The sequence below is a fragment of the Procambarus clarkii genome, chromosome 29, assembly GCF_040958095.1.
Source record: "Procambarus clarkii isolate CNS0578487 chromosome 29, FALCON_Pclarkii_2.0, whole genome shotgun sequence".
NCBI lineage: Eukaryota > Metazoa > Arthropoda > Malacostraca > Decapoda > Cambaridae > Procambarus > Procambarus clarkii.
The window spans coordinates 9833330-9854553 of NC_091178.1; the positions used below are offsets into that span (position 1 = coordinate 9833330).

General features: G+C 43.7%; 1 protein-coding gene across 1 annotated transcript in view; it reads left to right on the top strand.

The window, feature by feature from the left end:
* The window catches only part of LOC123765034 (platelet glycoprotein V), a 61424-nt gene extending 40514 nt beyond the window's left edge, over nucleotides 1–20910 (top strand). Inside the window, exon 2 of the mRNA XM_045753410.2 lies at nucleotides 15260–20910. Coding sequence (XP_045609366.1) covers nucleotides 15260–17158 — 1899 coding nt within the window. The 3' untranslated portion in view covers nucleotides 17159–20910. The remainder of the gene's footprint in view (nucleotides 1–15259) is intronic.
* Nucleotides 20911–21224: the final 314 nt, after the last annotated feature.

A 21224-nucleotide genomic window follows, 5' to 3' on the forward strand; every position in this document is an offset into this window, starting at 1 on the left:
TTAATAGTAATATAAAAAAAAACAATTGAAAACTGCAGAAGTCCTAATGGTGAAGAAAAATAGGTGAAATACAAACGAAAGGTGTAGTAAAAACAAAAAGAAATAAAAGAAAGACAGCCTAGAGGGGCTAAAGTTCAGTCAGATCAGAAGTTTGATCATTTAAGTAGGCACTGAGAAAGTCAAGAGTCAACAGCAACAAAGCCAGAACTAAGATCCATGTTGAGCATGTTATGTATCAGAGCCGATTCGACAAGATTGCCTCTATGAAGAGTATAAGGCAGGTGAGATTATTTTAGAAGATCTACACGATGATTAAGAGTCCTTAACATGACAGAAAAGAGTTTTGTTTGTGTCTGCAGACTTAATACTTCTTTTGTGTTCCTTAAGTCTGTCATTAAGAGTACGGCCAGTTTCACCTAAGTATTGGAGAGGACAAGAGGAACAGAAAATAGAGTAAACATTAGGAACAGTGTGAACCAGATTATTACGAAGTTGGTTTGTCGAAAGGCCAGTTTTAAATCAAGAGGACGAAGGGTATTAGTGATATTTTCGTGTTCAAATATGAAGAGAAATCACAGCACAGTGTTTCTATGGTAGGAAGCAGGTTTAAAATGTAAGAAAGGTCTTTTAGCTTGAAAATAGAGTTAATAAAATTTAAGGAATAACCAAGATAAAAGGATATAATAATAGTCTGGATGGACCGAAACGTCATCGTTTCCTTCATTTTCAGTACCATCATGAGGTTATCTTGATATGATTTCGGAGCTTAGTGTCCCCGCGGCCCGGTCCTCGACCAGGCCTCCACTCCCAGGAAGCAACCCGTAGCAGCTGTTTAACTCCCAGGTACCTATTTACTGCTAGGTATCAGGGTCAAAGAAACATTTTGCCCATTTGTCTCCGCCTCCACCGGGGATCGAACCCGAAACCTTAGGACTACGAATCCGAAGCGCTGTCCACTCAGCTGTCAGGCGCCCATGTGTGGGTTGATTGTTTACATTTTCAGTCATGGTATTGTAACTAAAGTCCTGCAAACACTGAGAATTTACATTAATCCTGAACTATGTTCAAAATTACAGGGTACGAGCTAGTTAGTTAGCGTTACGACCTTGATAACGAAAAATAACTAACCTCACAAAAATATATAAAACAAGCCTTGCCTCGTCTGACACAGGACGTGCCATCCTCAAACTCATATTATTACCATAATGGGTGCATGTAGCGTGGGCGTCATCAAACAGGTGACGGATAAATGCACTCAACATCAGTGCACTGTTCACGGGGTAACTATTTTATCACTATAAAGAGCAATCATAAAGTAATTAAAGAGACCTCAGCTCTACAATTATTAAAAATTCGATCCACAAAATGGTGACCTCTATTCATGCCCACTTCACCTACTTGTCGGACGCTTAATCCGGATGATGGTTAATGTATCCAACAATAACGAGGCTCTGTGACTGTGACTTCACAGGCACAGGTGAAGGGAAAGTCGGCTGGCGGAGTGGCTGGCAGCCAAGAGCAATAGCACCAGAGAGGGAGGAGCTCTGGCCGATTGTGTGTTGATCAACAAACAACAGAACTACTTTCATCGTATATCCCAAACCTGTTTAATGTCCCACAGGCAAGCTCCTCACTAGTCACAAATTACAAGTTTTATACAACGTGAATCAAAATCTTCTTTGATTGGGACACAAAGTATCTTTAAAGCGTCATCTAAATAGGTTTCGTCGTGCATGGGAGACTTATTCACTACTACTCACTCACACACACACACACAACAGCGCTCGGGAGTCAATAGTCCAAAGGGTCTGGGTTCGATTCCCAGCCGAGGCAGCAAGAAATAGACAGGTTCTTTCAAGTGATACCGCTGGTTTACCTAGCAGTAAATTGGTACCTGAAAGCTAGAAAGTTACCACGGGCTGCATCCTGAAGATGTACTCACCTAGTTGTGCTTGCGGGGGTTGAGCTTTGACTCTTTGGTCCCGCCTCTCAACCGTCAATCTGTTTGTGTACAGATTCCTGAGCTTCTCGAGCTCCATCATATCTACATTTGAAACTGCGTATGTAGTCAGCCTCCATCGTGTGTGTGTGTGTGTGTGTGTGTGTGTGTGTGTGTGTGTGTGTGAGTGAGTGAGTGAGTGAGAGAGAGAGAGAGAGAGAGAGAGAGAGAGAGAGAGAGAGAGAGAGAGAGAGAGAGAGAGAGAGAATATTTAGTAGTATGTTTAGAGAAACTTAGCTCGGGAGGGAGTACATTAAACAACCGACGGTTGGAAAGGCGGGGTCCAAGAGCTAACAGCTCGATCTTGCAGACACAACTAGTAAACACACACACACAGTACTGTAATGCGAACAAAATTGTAGACACGTGAACAAATGAAGTGAGTACAAATAAAATGAAGAGAATTGTAAACGGTTGGAAAGAAAAGTTATGTGAAAAGGCGGTGGAGGACAATACCGTCAGAACAGTAGTCTGAAAGTGTCAACTCCTCTTACAAATTACTTCTGAATTTGGCCGTTGGCTGCATGGCCGAAAATGGGCATAATTTGAAAATGAAAACATTTAAAATAAATGTTGTATTTTCGTTTTCCAAAACAGCAAGTTAAGGGTCCTCTGGTAGGTTAGGAGGGCAGGAAGTTCTCCTAAGGTTTCAAAACGTCATGAAATCGTTAATTGAAAGTTTCCTCTCCTAACGTAACCGAGTAAGCCGGAGGACTCCAAACAGAAAACGGGACAGTACATCACTTTCATGAGCCGATTTCATTTAAAATTACGTCCATTTTTGGCCATAGCGCGCATACGCGCGAAAAGCGACGTTATTTTTAGGAGGTCGGGTTAGACAAAGAGTACTGGGAAGACGGGACATCACGAGCGTAGTTCTGTAACTCGATCTGGGTAATTAAACTTACGTAATTACACAGCCCAAGGAGCTGCAACGCACCCTCTGTCCCTTTGGCCTATCTTGAGGTTATCTTGAGATGATTTCGGAGCTTTAGTGTCCCCGCGGCCCTGTCCTCGACCAGGCCTCCACCCCCAGGAAGCAGCCCGTGACAGCTGACTAACATCCAGGTACCTATTTTACTGCTAGGTAACAGAGGCATAGGGTGAAAGAAACTCTGCCCATTGTTTCTCGCCGGCGCCCGGGATCGAACCCGGGACCACAGGATCACAAGGTAAGGTAATTATCAAAAGAAGGCACCAAACCGGGAAGGCTATGTAGCACCATCCACAGGATCATAAGTCCAGTGTGCTGTCCGCTCGGCCGACCGGCCTAAGGTAGAAGAAATAAGGAGACCCGTAACTAGTGTCGCCCTATTCTTGCGGCAGTTTATGATGATAATTAATACCAGACCCTGTTTGCAATAGGGCTAAATGGCGCATATTTCATGGGCCAAAGTATTATTGAAAGCCTCGTACCGATAGAATTGAACGCTTAAAAGTCAAATTTCCCAGACATGTGACCTAGTATTAAACGGTTTAGTTTGCCCTAGAAAAATCATTTTCGATCATTTACAGCTTTAATTTGAATTTATATTGAGTAAATATACATAAAACAACGAAAATTTACCAGTAGTGAAATAAATTAAATGGACTTGGATGAGACAGGTAAACGAATATCCGGATATGAAACGAGTGAACGAATTTATGTAATTTTTATGTGTTTTCCCCTGTGTTTAATGTTGATGTGTCCGCCCCTGTGTTTAATGTTGATGTGTCCGCCCCTGTGTTTAATGTTGATGTGTCCGCCCCTGTGTTTAATGTTGATGTGTCCGCCCCTGTGTTTAATGTTGATGTGTCCGCCCCTGTGTTTAATGTTGATGTGTCCGCCCCTGTGTTTAATGTTGATGTGTCCGCCCCTGTGTTTAATGTTGATGTGTCCGCCCCTGTGTTTAATGTTGATGTGTCCGCCCCTGTGTTTAATGTTGATGTGTCCGCCCCTGTGTTTAATGTTGATGTGTCCGCCCCTGTGTTTAATGTTGATGTGTCCGCCCCTGTGTTTAATGTTGATGTGTCCGCCCCTGTGTTTAATGCTGATGTGTCGGCCCTGTGTTTAATGCTGATGTGTCCGCCCTGTGTTTAATGCTGATGTGTCCGCCCCTGTGTTTAATGCTGATGTGTCCGCCCCTGTGTTTAATGCTGATGTGTCCGCCCCTGTGTTTAATGCTGATGTGTCCGCCCCTGTGTTTAATGTTGATGTGTCCGCCCTGTGTTTAATGTTGATGTGTCCGCCCCTGTGTTTAATGCTGATGTGTCCGCCCCTGTGTTTAATGCTGATGTGTCCGCCCTGTGTTTAATGTTGATGTGTCCGCCCCTGTGTTTAATGCTGATGTGTCCGCCCCTGTGTTTAATGTTGATGTGTCCGCCGTGTGTTTAATGCTGATGTGTCCGCCCCTGTGTTTAATGCTGATGTGTCCGCCCTGTGTTGTGTTGATAATATAATAAAAAATAATATATATCTTCTGGATAAAGTGACATCAGGATAAATTATCAGCTATGTAGCCAGTACGACTACACAGCACTCGGACGAACATGTAGATATATAAGGATTTGGGATAGGACGGAGGGAAGGAATGGTGTCCAACCACTTGGCAGCGCGGAGATTGAACTCCAACCTGCAAAGAAGCGAAACCGTCGCTCTACCGCCCAGGCCAAGGGGTTGATTCCGCTGCTGGAGAAGTGAATCACTCTGTCTCTCAAGGCGTTTAGAGACCGAGTGATTTAAGATGGTAGTCACGTGACAAGGGCTATATACACAGGGAGGTGTACGCTTTTCCTTAGTGTAAACACTTAGTATACTCGTGTCATGGACGTCTTTCAGGTCTAAGGCATAGTAGCAGTTTGACTGGTGTTTGTGGCCAGAGTATTGTTGTTGTTGTTTAAGATTCAGCTACCAGGAACAAATAGTTCCAAGTAGCACGGGCTACGGTGAGCCCGTAGTGGACTTACCTGGCACAGGAGCGGTGTTGTGTAGACTGGCCAGAGTGTTGATCATCGCAGCTTATATCCTGCAGCCCAGCAACTCGACTCACGCATCCCCACTTTAGTTTCGGTAAACTCTTACTTTCTCTACACTGTGTTTACTTTATATATTCACCTCTTTTCTCACTATACGCTATTCCCACTGTTCTTTACACCACATCAACTCCTCAACACTATTGTCTGCACTACTCCCCTGCTCTCTGGGGCGCTGCTTTGACTCTACCGGGCTGCTCTCTACAGTATTTCAACTCTGCTCTCCACATTACTCTCTCACAGTCTCCGCATTGCTCTAATTTCCAGTGGTATTCTCGCTGCAGAGTAATGAGGCTCCTCCCCCCCTGCCCCCCCACCACTGCGCAACTAACACACTCACTCAGTCTACTTGACTCATTCCAATGCCCATTTATCCACCTTGTTTTTCTTATTTTCCAACTGCCTCCACTTCCACCAGCGGGCAAAATGTCCACTCGTAACGTCGATTCAATGTTACGGGTGGATGTTTGTCGACTGCGCCCTGGCTTTACTCCTCTGCAGTTCTCTCGTTCTATTGTTCCTTAATTTGAACAATTGTGTAGAGAACAGTGGGAATAGCGTATAGTGAGAAAAGAAGACAACACAGAAGGTAAACATAGTAGCGAGCGAGAGTTTGAGGTCAACTAGCCTATGGCAAGATATCTTTGTTGTAGTTCAGTCATTCAAATTTACTGATTGTAGTTGGCTAGTTTATTTATGTAAGGGGGGGGGGGTTATAGTGTGTTTTATGTCTACTAGTTTTTCATTCTTGTTTTATAGGGTGCATCTGTTTTTTTATGTTTATATATAATTTAAGAGAGTTTTTTCCATGAAATTTTTTTGCGTTGAAAAGCTAACGCTTTATTTTTTTTTGTTAACTTGTACAATAACTCTTAACACATGAGGGAGGACCAGTTCACACATATTGTTTATATATATGTAATGTATGTATAAACACCTGAGGGGGGGGGGAACTATAATAATATATGTATAAACACACGAGGAGGGACTTGCACAACATACAAAGGCATAACATACGATGATATATATGGACAAGGCCACACGTACACAAATGAAAGACAAAGTGACAAATATGTCATCAAGTAATCAGCAACAGCAAGATCATCTACACGTTTTTACCATGACGTGGGGCAGCTAGGGCACGGCGACGCACGCGGGGTTTCATAGCAGATTAGGGACGAGGCTTCCCAGAGCGTTGTCAGGCTACTCCGCGTCGGGCGCTGGAGCGAAATTCTTTTGGAAGCCGCCGGAGCTGTTCGCGCCAATTCTTGTGCAAATTACGCCGTCCAGCGAGCGTTTATTGCCGCCGTCTTCTAGAGAGAGCCTCCTTCCGGGATCATGTGAGCGCCACGAAAGAGAAGATTGTCACTAAGAAGCTTTTTGAGCAAATGAACACATGAGCGACACGCATATATAGTTCTTCCCTCACAGACTTGAAAGAATGCCGCAGTTACCATCCATAAAAGAAAATCCATCAGCTTGAGCTGGTTGGTACGTCGACGGACTTGCCTCTTGCAAGGTTGGCGCTCGATCCCCAATCGGTCCAAGTGGATGGGCACCATTCCTTCACTCCAAAACTATGCAGCAAGGCTCGTTCCTGAGCTAAGGGGACTGAGCTATAAAGAAAGACTGCTGGAACTGGACCTCACTGCACTGGAAGAAAGGAACAAGGCTGATAGTATCTTGCATGTCGTTATCATGAGGGCGGAGTGACATAGGAGACAAAGAGACGATGTTCAATTTAAGGAACAATACAACGAGAACATAATTGGAAACTTGAAACACAGATGAGTCACAGAGACGACAGAAAGAACTTCTTTTGGTGTCAGAGTCGTAAATAAGAGAACGGGATAGATAAGGAAGTTGTCGTATCTATTCGATATAGACTTTTAAATGTAAATAAGACAAGAAAAACGATGGAAATGAGGCGCTGCATTGAACTATTGTTCGAAAGTCGGGACTTGAGAGCAGATGTCCGACCCAGCAAGCGCACACACACGTTGTTTAAGATTCAGCTACTGGGAACAAAAAGTTCCAAGTAGTACGGGCTATGGTGAGCCCGTAGTGGACTTACCTGGCACAGGAGCGGGGCTGTCCATACACACACACACACATATATATATATATATATATATATATATATATATATATATATATATATATATATATATATATATATATATATATATAATATTGGATACCACGTCTGGTGCAATTGTAGGGACCCATAGTCTGGGAAAAGAGAATAAATGGCATTCAGAGAAGACATTGTGGATTCGCCCTGAACACCAGAGTATCTTCTACCGACTCCACTTTTTATCATCTTGTACAATATGATTTATTACAGTGTGTATACCCTCGTATGTAGATAAACCTACATTCACATATATCATTCATATGTAGATAAACCCAGTCACATATATCCTTCATATTTAAATAAACCCACAGTCACATATAACAGTGGCGTAAAATAAATAAAACAAATGTTTAACACGCACAGAGTCACTTTACAACACCAGGGCTCAAAATTGCCGTTTCTTCCTCACTCGCTATTAAAATGAAATATTTTATATATATATATATATATATATATATATATATATATATATATATATATATATATATATATATATATATATATATATTTATTTATTTATTTATTAACAGCATCACTTCAGCAGATTAAATTTTTTAGTCTAATTAATCTTCGTCATTTAAAACATTCTTCATGGCTGTAATTTTTTTTTGTAACTTGCATTGTTAACTCCCAGTCAATAAATCAACCTTTAATACGAAAGATAAACACACAAGACACCTGAGAAACGCATCAGATAGGTATTAAATTTGAAACATTTTACCGTGACAATTTTAATTAAACGAAGGACAGGTTGTAAATATAAACTCTCGTTAAACTTGTCAGTTCCATGATTGTTTTGTAAATTTTCCTTGTAAATAAATATTAATAAGAACGAAGTATTTGCTCCTATCTCTTTCCATATTTTTTTTTTTTTGCAAGGTTCCCGATAGCAATATTAATAAATTCCTGCCAGTATCACAGGTATGTATACCTTCACGCATATATGCATACACACACATGTGGCAACGCCGCATGTAAATACATAACCGAATTTGATCAACTTGTATTAGTCTCGGGAAAGTGTATATATATAACCTTGATGTATAAAATGCATAAAATGAGTGGAATACATAAAATGTATGAAATTCAAAATTAAATTATAACATTTATGAACTATACAGAAATGTATGGAATTATTGAAATGTATACAATCCGTGTGAATCATGGGTTATTAAAAAAAAACATGAAGGTAAAATAAATTGTATAAACATATAAAATAAACTACCAATAGCCAAGACCGTTACGATATGGAATTTTTATATGATTTGTAGAACGGAAAACGAAATATTGAGTGTAAAGCTGTTCCAGAAAACTCGAACATATTAATAAAAAAACACTTTAATATCATCTCTTTAGCCTATGATTACTAAACACTAAATACTAAATATTATTTAGTATTTATTTATTATTAAATATTGATTATTAAATATTATAATAATTTTTTATTATCATAATTATTTATAGTATTATTATTAATGCACACAGGCCATAGCGGGTGATTTTGACACAGAGACAATGAGAGAGATAGAGCGCTATACATGCTTACTACAGGTCTCCTGCTGATGCCATGGATAATGCACCTAAAGGGGAAGCTCTCATGTGGAGGGCCAAGGTAACAGCGACAGTTGGACGCTCCGCCTCACTGACCCTTGTCCACTTTGCTCTGAATGCAGCTGTATATATATACATATATATGTTTTATATAATGTATATATATTTTGGGAACAAGCTTGAATGGTCCCCCAAGCCAATATGCAACCGAAAACTCCTTACCCCTGAAGGATTCGAACCCAGACAGCCAGGGCTCCATGCATATCCAGTACTTAACCCGCTAGACCACACTGACTGATCAGAAGAATTGAAAGTCGTCAGACCCTTAACCCAATCCCCGACAGCACTCTGTGGTCAATTTTGGGGACAGATATTTCATCGAATCATCTCGCTTATTGGGGCCACGTGAGTAACAGTGTGGTCTTGTGGGTTAAATACTGGATACGCTAAGGTGCATGGAGCTCTGGCTGTCTGGGTTCGAATCCTTCAGGGGTGAGGAGTTTTCGGTTGTATATTGGAAGGGGGACCATTCAAGCTTGTTCGCATTTGTGTTATTCACGTAGCTTAACCTCGCTTCCTGTCTCCTCACTTGAGAATGAACCTTGTAGGTTCGAAACGTTGTGTAAATTAAATTAAGTTTAAAACATTTTACTATTAATTTATATTCTTTTAGTCAACCTTGAACAAATATGATATTTGAAGAAATCCTCTTCCAATTAAGCCAAAATACAAGAGCACTAGTCTGAGGGATAGAAGCCCTAAACAAGAAAATAATAAACTCGAAATATGTAGTCATTTTAAATGAAACATATACTGTATATATGTATTTGTGTTAACTAGCGTGACGAAGGTAACGAAAAACAATACTAAACATATATGACATCATATTTTTAACAAATATTAAAAAAAATATCAGTAAATACTCAGAGCTACAACCGCTGTATCCTGTCACTCGCAATACCTCAAACAAGTTTGATTTAAAATACTTGATTTGAATCAAACTTAATTGACCTATTATTTTCGCCCTTTTGGTAATGGCAGTGACTGGAAATCGAGGATAATTAGTTCAGTAACTGAGCACACCGTTTTTTTTTTTTTGGGGGGGGGGAGCGAGATTTTAAATTGTTCTGAATTGTAATAATTGGATAAACCGAGCCAGAAGTGCTACTGCAATGGCAGGATATATGCCACATTATCCTGATGTGATCGTCCGGGTTAAGCCATCCCACTGTGCAACGCTATGTCATCTGCACCTTGTGTTGCTCTGACCTCTAGCCTGCACACACCTGGCGCCTCTGCACACATCTGTCATCTCACACACCTGTCCTCTCACACACCTGCCCTCTCACACACCTGGCCTCTCGCACATCTGTCCTCCCATCTCTCGCACTGCACCCTTCTCAAGCAACCCAGAGCCACCTACACTCACCTACTCTCTCCTACACCCACTCACTCCCACATACACCTTTACAAACCCATCTACACCCTCCCCTTCCCATCTACTCCCCTCCTTCACCCACCCACACCGTCCCACTTGCCAGCTACACCTCTCCCACCCCACACCCACTTACACCTTCCCCCTCCCTCCCACCACCACAACACCCACTTCCCCCTCCCACCACCACCGTTCCACACACACAAGCCCACCTGTCAACAGAATCCCACCTCTCAACAGAAGCCCACCTGTCAACAGAAGCCCACCTGTCAACACAAGCCCACCTGTCAACACAAGCCCACCTGTCAACACAAGCCCACCTGTCAACACAAGCCCACCTGTCATCTCGGGCTCACTGGTGTCCAGAAGCCTACATCAAGAAGATATCATCATCGGCGCTTGATAGATTATTTAACATAGAAACTGCCTCTTGAAACCTGTAAGAAATAATTTTGGACTTTGTGTCACAGTTAATTAAGTCCAGCTCTATAATATACCGAGGACTCCTCATCTAGTCGAGCACAAAATGAAGCTGGGGGAAAGATTGATGGTATTACACTGCACTGTAAGACGGAAAGGTCAGGGCGAGATATGATTACGACATACAAAATTCCCAGGGGAAATAAACAAGTAACGGGCTCGGGAAACTGTACACAAATTAATTGAAGCTATAACCAATGTTCCAGCGATGTGTCAATATTTCATTCAAAATGATCTGCTACCAGAAATTTTAGCCAAATATCCCCAGTTTGCTAACTGTAGGTAGTAACTAAGTGATTGTAACCTATCCACCGCTTCCCACTGGATGGGGGGCGGTGTGCAGGACAAACATATAACTTGTGACACTAGCTCTCCACATATGTCAGTTGCTTAATTTAGAACCTGTACTTGAGGTCGATCTCGAACCCATTGTTGATGTGATGACTTATATTGAATTTTGTAACTAGCTCATCAAGATTGTAACTTGCTTAGCTAAATGAATTGTGGGGTTCAGTCCCTGAGCCCATTATGTGCCTCTGTAACCCTTTCCACTACCGCCCACAAGATGGGTATGGGGTGCATAATAAATGAACTAAACTAAGCTTGAGAGGCGGAGTCAAAGAGCTGAAACACAACCAACTCAAGCACAATGAGGTGAGGACAGTGTCCCCTAGCTCTCTCGTCCTCGGGGGTACTGCAGCAACTGATAAACACATTACTTTCTTTCACTTGGATATATTAATTTTCCATGTCTCACCCCCGTCTCCTGTTATCTCTATCTCTTATCTACCCCACACTACTCCACCCCACTCTTTACTTCCCCACCCTACTTTTTTTTTTGAAGATGGAGAGGCAGAGGTGTGAAGAGAAAAGTAATGGGAAATATTAGTATGACCTATGATAGCAGTCCGCCTTGCTGACACCGGGCGGACCGTCCGCCTTGCTGACGCGATGTGTGCGTGTGTGTTTGGTAGCTAAGGTAAGCTTGCTGTCTTTTGTCAAGGGAGCTGCGAGTGTGTGTAAGGTTCTTCACATGTATTTCAACATATATGGATGTCGATAGAGAAATACTGCGTAGCATTCACATAGACCATCTTGAGTGTCTTAAGCTCATTATTATTATTGTATTTGTATTATTATCTACTACCCGCCCAAAACCCCTATCCTTTCCCCACACCCACTGCGTCTCCCCCCCCCCCTCCCCTCCCCACATACCTGCTTCTCACCCAACACTCCACCCTACTTAATGATCTATAACACCTAACAGTACATTTCTACATATACTCCTCTTGCATTTCCAGTTCCCCTATTCCATCCCCTCTCCCCTCCCCACCCACACTTCCCCGCCCCGTCCCTCTGGTGTTGCCCCCCCCCCCACACCCATAACAATTAGAGGAGCGAGAGAGCGCAACAAACTGTGGCACTCCTTCTCACACCTGTGCCAGTTGTCCCAGTCAAGGACACTCCGGCGAGGCACTCACGGCTCTCGCTGCTATGCAAGTCCAGGTAGTAGTCCGGACTCCCTACACCCTCAGGCCAGGTAATAGTCCGGACTTCCTACATCCCTAAGCCTCGGTAATAATCGAACTCTATATAGCTTCAGGTTAGGAAACACTGCGGTAATTTACTGCTCGCGATTGGGTGATGCTGACTGTGTGAGGCTGTGCTCTCTGCTGGCCAGTGACAGGTGACTGGGACATCCACCAGTCAGCCGTGAGTGTGGACTCGGTGACATCCACCAGTCAGCCGTGAGTGCCCGGGATGGTCAAGGGCCTTCATGGTGACAGGTTTTGGACTCGCAGACATTTACATTCGGTCCATTACTTCTACGGAATGGTTGAGGTTAGGTTTAGCGAGGCCGTACGTTGTGAGTTCATGGGTGAACCGGTCCATGGGGCGGCATGCTGGTTGTGTACCGGTCCATGGGGCGGCATGCTGGTTGTGTACCGGTCCATGGGGCGGCATGCTGGTTGTGTACCGGTCCATGGGGCGGCATGCTGGTTGTGTACCGGTCCATGGGGCGGCATGCTGGTTGTGTACCGGTCCATGGGGCGGCATGCTGGTTGTGTACCGGTCCATGGGGCGGCATGCTGGTTGTGTACCGGTCCATGGGGCGGCATGCTGGTTGTGTACCGGTCCATGGACGGGGTAGGGAAAGCCTCATCCCGGAGGAGTAGAGAGTAGGAAGAGAACCTTCTGCTGTAGTGAGGGCCAGGGGGAAGAGTGGTCACATTCGGCCACGTTCACAACACTGGAGCCCCTTGCTAATACACCCCCCATTAACCCTCCATTTACAGCAAGTAAAGGGCAGGATAAAGTTGACAAGAAATATAGCTTCTCAGATCTCTCTTTGGACGGCGTCCAATCTTGCGTGTGAGGGCAAGAGGGCTCGACCTCTTGCCCTCAGCCTCGATGTGGATAATATCCCAGCAACGCCGCTGCTCGCAAGCCTAGACCTTCCCAGCACCCAGCCTCGGGGCGGCCACCTGGGGCTGGAGGAGACGAGAAAATAGTGCTTGCATTGCTGGCAGGCTTAGCATGTTCCTCCTGGTCCCCTGGCCGCCCTGCGGACCTTCCTGGTCCCATGGCCGCCTTACGGACCTTCCTGGTCCCTGGCCGCCCTGCGGACCTTCCTGGTCCCATGGCCGCCTTACGGACCTTCCTGGTCCCTGGCCGCCATGCGGGCCATCCTGGTCTCCTGGCCGCCCTGCGGACCTTCCTGGTCCCATAGCCGCCTTGCGGACCTTCCTGGTCCCACGGCCGCCTTACGGACCTTCCTGGTCCCTGGCCGCCCTGCGGACCTTCCTGGTCCCTGGCCGCCATGCGGACCTTCCTAGTCCCTGGCCGCCCTGCCGACCTTCCTGGTCCCTGGCCGCCCTGCCCTCCCTGGCCCCTCCCAACACCGGGGGTCAGAGGTACTTCTCAACAATGGAGGCGGGGTACAAGTCCAATAAGATATTTCACTGGCTGTTGTCACGGCTTCCGGAGGTGTGTGTGTGTGTGTGTGTGTGTGTGTGTGTGTGTGTGTGTGTGTGTGTGTGTGTGTGTGTGTGTGTGTGTGTGTGTGTGCGTGCGCGCGTGTGCGTGTGTATGCGTGTGTATGTAAACCACTGCATGGAAATGGAATAGGGAAAACAATTCCCATTGCGAATTACTTTTAATAGTCTTTCGAAAGTTTATGAAAAATTCACATAATTTTACCCGCGCGTGCAATTAACTGTTACTCGGGTATTCATTTGCATTTTAAAACACCGGAACGTTCTAAAACATAACACCAAAAAAAAAAAGGAGTCAGTACAATCCCCGTCGCTTGGGGACTATTTTGAACTTGTAAATAGCAACTAATAGAGGAGCCAATTAACAGCATCCAGGACACGGCTCTAGTGTGCAAATAATAGGCTTAATTGGACCGAAATTAATGTTCAGGTTTCTTGTTAAGGAATACCATCATGGTATTGCATTGTGGGAGGTGGGGACTGAGTTTGTATTTAATTACACATATCAAAGAGAATATTAAGGCGTTTATCTGCTCTGCTTAATATATGTAATATATTAATAAGTTTAGGTGGATATAAATATGGGCCAATAAGCCTTCTGCATGCAATTTCCTTCATTCGTATGCTTTAATAAGAACATACATAAGAACAAGGGTAACTGCAGAAGGCCTATTGGCCCATACGAGGCAGCTCCTATTTATAATCCCCCAATCCCACTCATATACATGTCCAACTGGGGCGATATACATGTAATATATCTCTTCGAACCAAATCTTTGGTTAGCAATCATCTTGTGAGCTTTAGTACATGACCTGTGCTCCGTATCTTGCCTCACAAGGGACCTTGGGTCAGGAATTGAACCGTAAATGGAGCACTTGGGTTGAACCTGCCAGGAAGTGTAGACGTAGTCAGCTACGTTTTTGTGTTCTCTCACTCCCGAGTCGTAAGAGTACGATGAGAACAATTGTTTTTCAAATGAACAATTTGTTCATTTGATGCATCACGCTATTGTGATTTCTGTGTGTAATGTTTTTCGATTTAATTTTGACCTTTTTTTAATTAATTTTCAAAATTTCTGCCGTACTATTGTGATAATAGGATGTAAAATTCAGGATGACTTGAATACATGTGTTAAAATATGCATTTTGTATACATATTTTTGTGTAAAATATGTTTAAAAAAAAAATTGCTGTCCCAATCCTTATCCCTTCCAAGTGCTATATAGTCGTAATGGCTTGGCGCTTTCTCCTAATTGTTCCCTTCCCTTCCCGACAGCGATCCCCTGCTATTCTCGTCCCCCTCCACCCCCCCCCCATCCCCACCCCGAGGTGTGGAGAGGGACCATCATAAATATAAGAATTAAGGAACCTGCAGAAGACCTATTAGCATATAAGACCTCCTATTTAAATTCACCCAAATTCATTCGTGTCTAACTTACGCTTAAAGCCATCCAGTGATCTCACGTCTATTATGTTACCCGATAATTTGCTCCATAAATCTACAGCCCTAATTCCAAACCAATATTTACCCACGTTTTTCCTGATTTCCCAGGTCTTTCCACATAGGTTTTGATATTCTTCCGTCAGTAATAATGTAGCGCGACTCTCAAGCCGGCGTCTTTGTCAATGACAATTTTTCGTTCTTTTCAGGTGGTGTTTCTGGCGCTGGCGGTGTGGACGTGCGCAGGCGCAGCGCGGCCGTGTCCAGATGTGTGCCGGTGTAGCCTGGATGGCCGCGGTCGCCGAGCAGTGAGGTGCGAGGCAGGTGGCATGGCCGACCCCATACCTGTCTTGAACATGGCCGTGAACACGGAGGTGCTGGTGATCACGGCGCCTCCTCACCATCCCAACTCCCTCACTCTCGGCCCGATCTTCAAGGAGCTGCGACGCCTAGAAGAAATCCACATCACCTGGGCCAGCATTCCAGCTCTCGGGGCGCACTCTTTCTGGGGACTCCAGCGGCTTCACGTCCTCAACCTCACGCACAACCAGATCGCAGCGCTCATGGACACCAACTTCCGCGGCGCCGACGTGCTTCAGCACCTGGACCTCAGCCACAATCTTATCGAGTCCGTGCCCTCGGCGGTGTTCAGATACGTGCGTCGCCTGCAGTCACTCACCCTGGCCCACAACGCCGTGCCGGAGCTGGTGCCCAGAATCTTCTTTGGCCTCACTCGTCTGGAACGACTTGATCTGAGTTTCAATCCACTGGGAGATCTTCACCCCGAGCAGTTCTCAGACGTTCCCGAGCTGCGACATTTGGTGTGCGCTGGGTGTGGCCTCTCATCTCTCAGCTCCTCACTACTCCAGGCCCTGCCAAACTTGCACACCTTCGATCTTCACAATAATCGCATGACGCAGGTGCCATCCGGGCTGGCCACCACATTCCTGCCCAAACTTATCAATCTCAATTTAGACGCTAATCTGATCTCATTTGTTGAGCACGGAGTAATTGCAGGCTCATCGCTCGGCTACTTGCACCTGGGGCACAACCGGATTAGTCGCGTGGAGCCCGGGGCCTTCACTAACAGCTCACTCAAGTATCTTGATCTCTCTTACAACCGTCTCGTCAATTTTGATAACGAAGCTATACGAGATGCTCTGGGCGACCTCCATGAACTTGATCTCTCCGGAAACTCTTTGCACATAGAGCAGCTGTTGTTTGTGCTTCCTGCAGCACGAGAACTGCAACGATTAGGTCTGGGGGACATGGGTCTCATGCGTCTGCCACCTGGCCTGCTGCAGGATTTGGGGAACCTGCATCATCTCAACATCTCCTCCAACTACCTCTCTGCCTTTCCTACGGATGCACTACTGAATGCTCCTCAACTCCGTTCCCTTGATCTTTCCCGCAACAGCTTCAGAGGACTCGATGACAAAACGGTGTCAGCAATAAGTGCCTCGAAACAACTGCGTAAATTGCGACTGGAAGGAAACCCATGGCACTGCGACCAGTGCCACGTGGGACCTCTGCTTCGCTGGCTCCAGGACGCTCCCGACCAGGAGTCTGGCTGTCAGGAACCGCGAGTGTGGACGTGTCTCAAGTGTGTCAGTCCTCCTGGCGTGGAGGGACTTGAACTGGCTCTACTGCCTCTGGGTGACCTTCCCTCGTGCCCGCAGGAGCTGCCAGCAGCCGCGCCCTCGTGGAACACACCAGTCCTCAGCGAGGGCACCATCGAGCCAATGTTACCGCGGAGCCAACTGACCATTCAGGAAGACCACAGCATAGACTGGTCCTTGACGAGGCTGCTGAGAGAGAAGCTGCACATGGTAATTGTAATAGGCTGCTGCATTGTGCTGCTCTTTCTGATCCTGGTGATAGTGGGCGTGGTCGCCTACAGCCGCCACTCCGCCTTCTACTACACCTGCGAGGGACAGTCGCTTCATGCCAAAAAACTGAAAGCAAAAGAGATGAAGAACAAGAAACCCGGCGTACAGAGCTCCAGCCGCCCAGACGTGACCATCGCCACAATAGACGAGTTGACAGACATCGCCGGATCCCAAGAGGTGATCGAGGACAAAATTCATCACACACAATATTTTGGTTAGTTTTCATAGCGTCGAGGCAGTGATAAGAACGTACGCCATTCTGCCGTTGCTTTACAAACTTGCAAAGTTTATTCAATGAAGTGGAATGTTTATGATCCTCTCCAAAGAGGTCTTTAGTGCTGCAGTGAAGGACTGTCGACACAAAACGGCGGAGCACTCCACATTCTCTAGATATTGCAAGAGTTGCAGCCAAGCAAACTATGCCGAGGAGCAACGTAAGAAGCTGAGCGACTCAGGCTTCATATTCTCCAGGAAAAATTTGCGTATAAATGCATATTTTTACGCGTGTTTGTGTATGTGTAAATGTATGTTTTTGTGTGTAAGTTACTGTGAGAAATTTATTAAATATTATCTCTAGTTCCAATAAAGTGAACAATAATGAAAAAGAATAAGAGAAAATATCTTGCCTTCCATAAGATAAATCTTAGTCCGTAAAATACGCTGAAGAGGCAACGCTGCTCTACAAATCAAGTTATCACTGACGATCAAAATGAAAAAAAAAAAGTTCTTTTCCAAAGTTTTGACATATCAAAGCATTGTTTATGTGTGTGTTGGTAAATGTTTGTGTGACTGAAATTTTCCAGAACAAAAGTGTAAAAGAAAGAAGTCTAATATTAGTTTCAATAAATCCGCCCATCTCTGGACTGTCTCGCACTCATTCACTCACTCACTCACTCACTCACTCACACAGGTGCGGCCGAGTGCACAGCGTTCGGGAGTCGCAGTCCACGGACCGTTCAATTCCAGGAAGAGCTAGAAACAAATGGACAGAATTTCTTTCACTTGATGCATCTGTTCACCTAGAAGTAAATAAGTATCTGGGGTAGTAAGTCAGCTGTTGCCGTCTGTACATCCATGGGGATGTATTCGTGTGTGACAGAGACATATGGTAGATATGAGAGAAAAAATAGGTCGGGAGCCAGTACAATAGATAACCAACGGTTAGAAAGGCGGGACCCAAGAGCAACAGCTGAACCCTGTAGGTACTAAAAGGTAAACACACACACTCACAAATCAAACACACACACATACACACAACTCGAGAGCGGTGGTCTGTGTGCGAGACATAACTTTTTGGAACTTTCGGAAGGAAATTTTTGAGTTGGAAAGGGGGATGAAAAGAGAGGAGAGAGAGAGAGAGAGAGAGAGAGAGAGAGAGAGAGAGAGAGAGAGAGAGAGAGAGAGAGAGAGAGAGAGAGAGAGAGAGAGTAGAATGGGAGAAATAATGAGAAATAGGAGAGTGAAAGACAGAGAATGAGAGAGAGAGAGAGGGAAACAGAGTTCCAACTCGATTGGAACTAACTCTTTCGTTTTGGAGCACCCCGAGAATGTGTTCGAGCAATGCTTTGCTTCGCTCAGGCGTATGTCCGCCTACACCTCACTTACTTTTCCCCCTCCACTCTTTGTTTCAGTTTTCCCACCGTGAAAAAATGCCATGCAGCCAACTTGGGACTATTCGGAAAGATGACAAAAACAAGAGTTTTTTGGGGAAAATCTGGGCTCAGTGAGCGTGGTTAGTTTGCTAGTTAATTTTTGCTAGTAGTTTTAAATGATCCCTGTTTTTGTTGTTTATCCATTCGATTTTTTTTAACATACTGTGATCATTCATTAGTATGATATGGCTTTATTCTTTCATCCTTCCTCATTCTTCCTCTTTTTCATTATTTCCAGTGTGTTCTTATTAATGTTTTGTTCTTCTCCCTTTCCTAATTTAAAATTCTTCTTAATATTCTTATTGCTCTTTGGAAAGCTGCTCTTCTCGTGTAAAGTTTAGGTCGGTAGGCTGCCATGAGTTATGTGACCACAGTAATCTTTCAGAAACGACCTTCATGTATCTCCATTTGAGAGAGCAGTTAAAGGATTAAATAGTATATATCTTAGAACACGAGGCAGCCAATTCCAAGATACGTTTAGTGCCGCAGTGACCATGTATGAAAATTTATCACCAACCATTTCCTATATAATTTGTAATAGAGACCAGAGATGTTTGTGGTCAGTCCAACAATATAAAGAACACAGATGTTCGTAGCCAAATCAGCACTATAGAGAACCCAGGCATTCGTGGCCAAATCAACAATAGAGAGAACATAGGCGTTCGTAGCCTAGCTATCAATATATGGAATACAGGCGTTCGTGGTCTGGGGTCAGATTCACGAAGCAGTTACGCAAGCACTTACGAACCTGTACATCTTTTCTCAATCTTTGGCGGCTTTGTTTACAATTATTAAACAGTTAATGAGCTCCGAAGCACCAGGAGGCTGTTTATAACAATAACAACAGTTGATAGGGAGGTTTTCAGGCTTGTAAACTGTTAAATAAATGTAACCAAAGCCGTCAAAGAGTGAGGAAAGATGTACACGTTCGTAAGTATTTGCGTAACTGCTTCGTGAATCTGGCCTCTGATCAACAACACTGGGAACATAGATGGTAGTACCCAAACCAACAATAAGACATACACCAACTCTTCAGTTGGCTATCGTGGACACACGAACTACCTAACTTCAGTCATCGAAGTAACAAATTTCAACTGCACACTTAAACATACGAAATGCCCACTTCCCATTACCTATGCAGTTAAATAACAATTTGATGTTATTCCAATTATTCCAATTCCAGTTATTCCAATTTCAAGTATTCCATGGCATGAAGACCAGAATTAATGTGTGTGTGTGTGTGTGTGTGTGTAGCTCGCTGTAATCTATTTGGGACAGAAAGGATACATGAGTTCCATATATTCCTCTGGGGGGCAAAAGGAAAGTGTTCAATGTTGATAGACCAAGCGGTAGAAGCCAGATTTTAAATGTTCCATTTTAGTTGTTCAAGAACCCATTTTGGGTTAGTTGCAAGTCGTGCTGTATGTCGCTGATCGCTAGCAAGGTTTTGATTTAGTGGCTGACCTCATGCATACTTGTCTCTAAGTGAGGAATATCACATTGTCTTAAAATGAGGAATATCACATTGTCTTAAAATGAGGAATATCAATTTTTTTTTCAGTGTGGAATATCATATTGACTTTCCTCGTGTTATAAACAGAGCTGGTCGGCTTAGGAAGCATATTTTATAAAAAATCATTTATGTTTGTTTATATATTTCTTGTGTGTTGGGGGGGAGGGGGGGGGAGGGGTTCCCGGGAGGATTAAGCAAACAGGTTTTTTTATTTGTATGTATAATGAATAGGTAACTTTTATATACTGACGTGCCACAGTAAATGCCTAGAGATATATATATATATATATATATATATATATATATATATATATATATATATATATATATATATATATATATCTCCGGGCCTAGTAATATGCTATATGTACGAGAAGGCATTTTCTCAATATATCTCACCAGATATAAGATATATTTGTCAAATCCAGATATACTTTTACGGATAATAGTCGCTAATTCGCATGTCGATGTTCGTAAGTCTGCCCCGTAAGGACTGCTATTCATAGGTAATTTATAGCCAGAACCAACTAATGCTTCTTAGTTTGTGTTTCCGTACAGTGTAGGACATATTTTCTTGACAATAGCATAAGATTTATGTTGTTTTCAAATGCTGAACCCAGTTACCGTTCCTGTATGATTAGATTACATTTATACAAAGCATTTATGTAATTTTTGTGTGTTTCTTAGTCTTGTCTGTAAATATTATGTGTGCTTGCATAATAGAAGATCATTTTGGTGCTTGTCGTTTGTTAGGAAACATTTTATACTACTGATGTAACATAATAAATTCGGAAAATATTTTAAAATCGTGTTTCTCCTTCAGTCCTTACATTTAATGAACTCATTTTAGTTTTGTTACCTAAAAAGGTGACGGGAACCGGAACTGAAGCCTCATAACACTTGACACCAGGCTATGGCTCTCTCCCATTGTTAGACAGCCTAGGCCTACCGAATTTAATTCTGACGTGGTTTTAAATACACTTCAATTTTGATTGGGAGAAGGGAGGGATTTTAATAATTTCAAAGTTAATTTTTAAAGTATTATAACTGCAAAAACTTAAATCCAAAACCACGAACAAATTTTATTGCTGCTATTTGTTTTATATCATTGATCATTTGA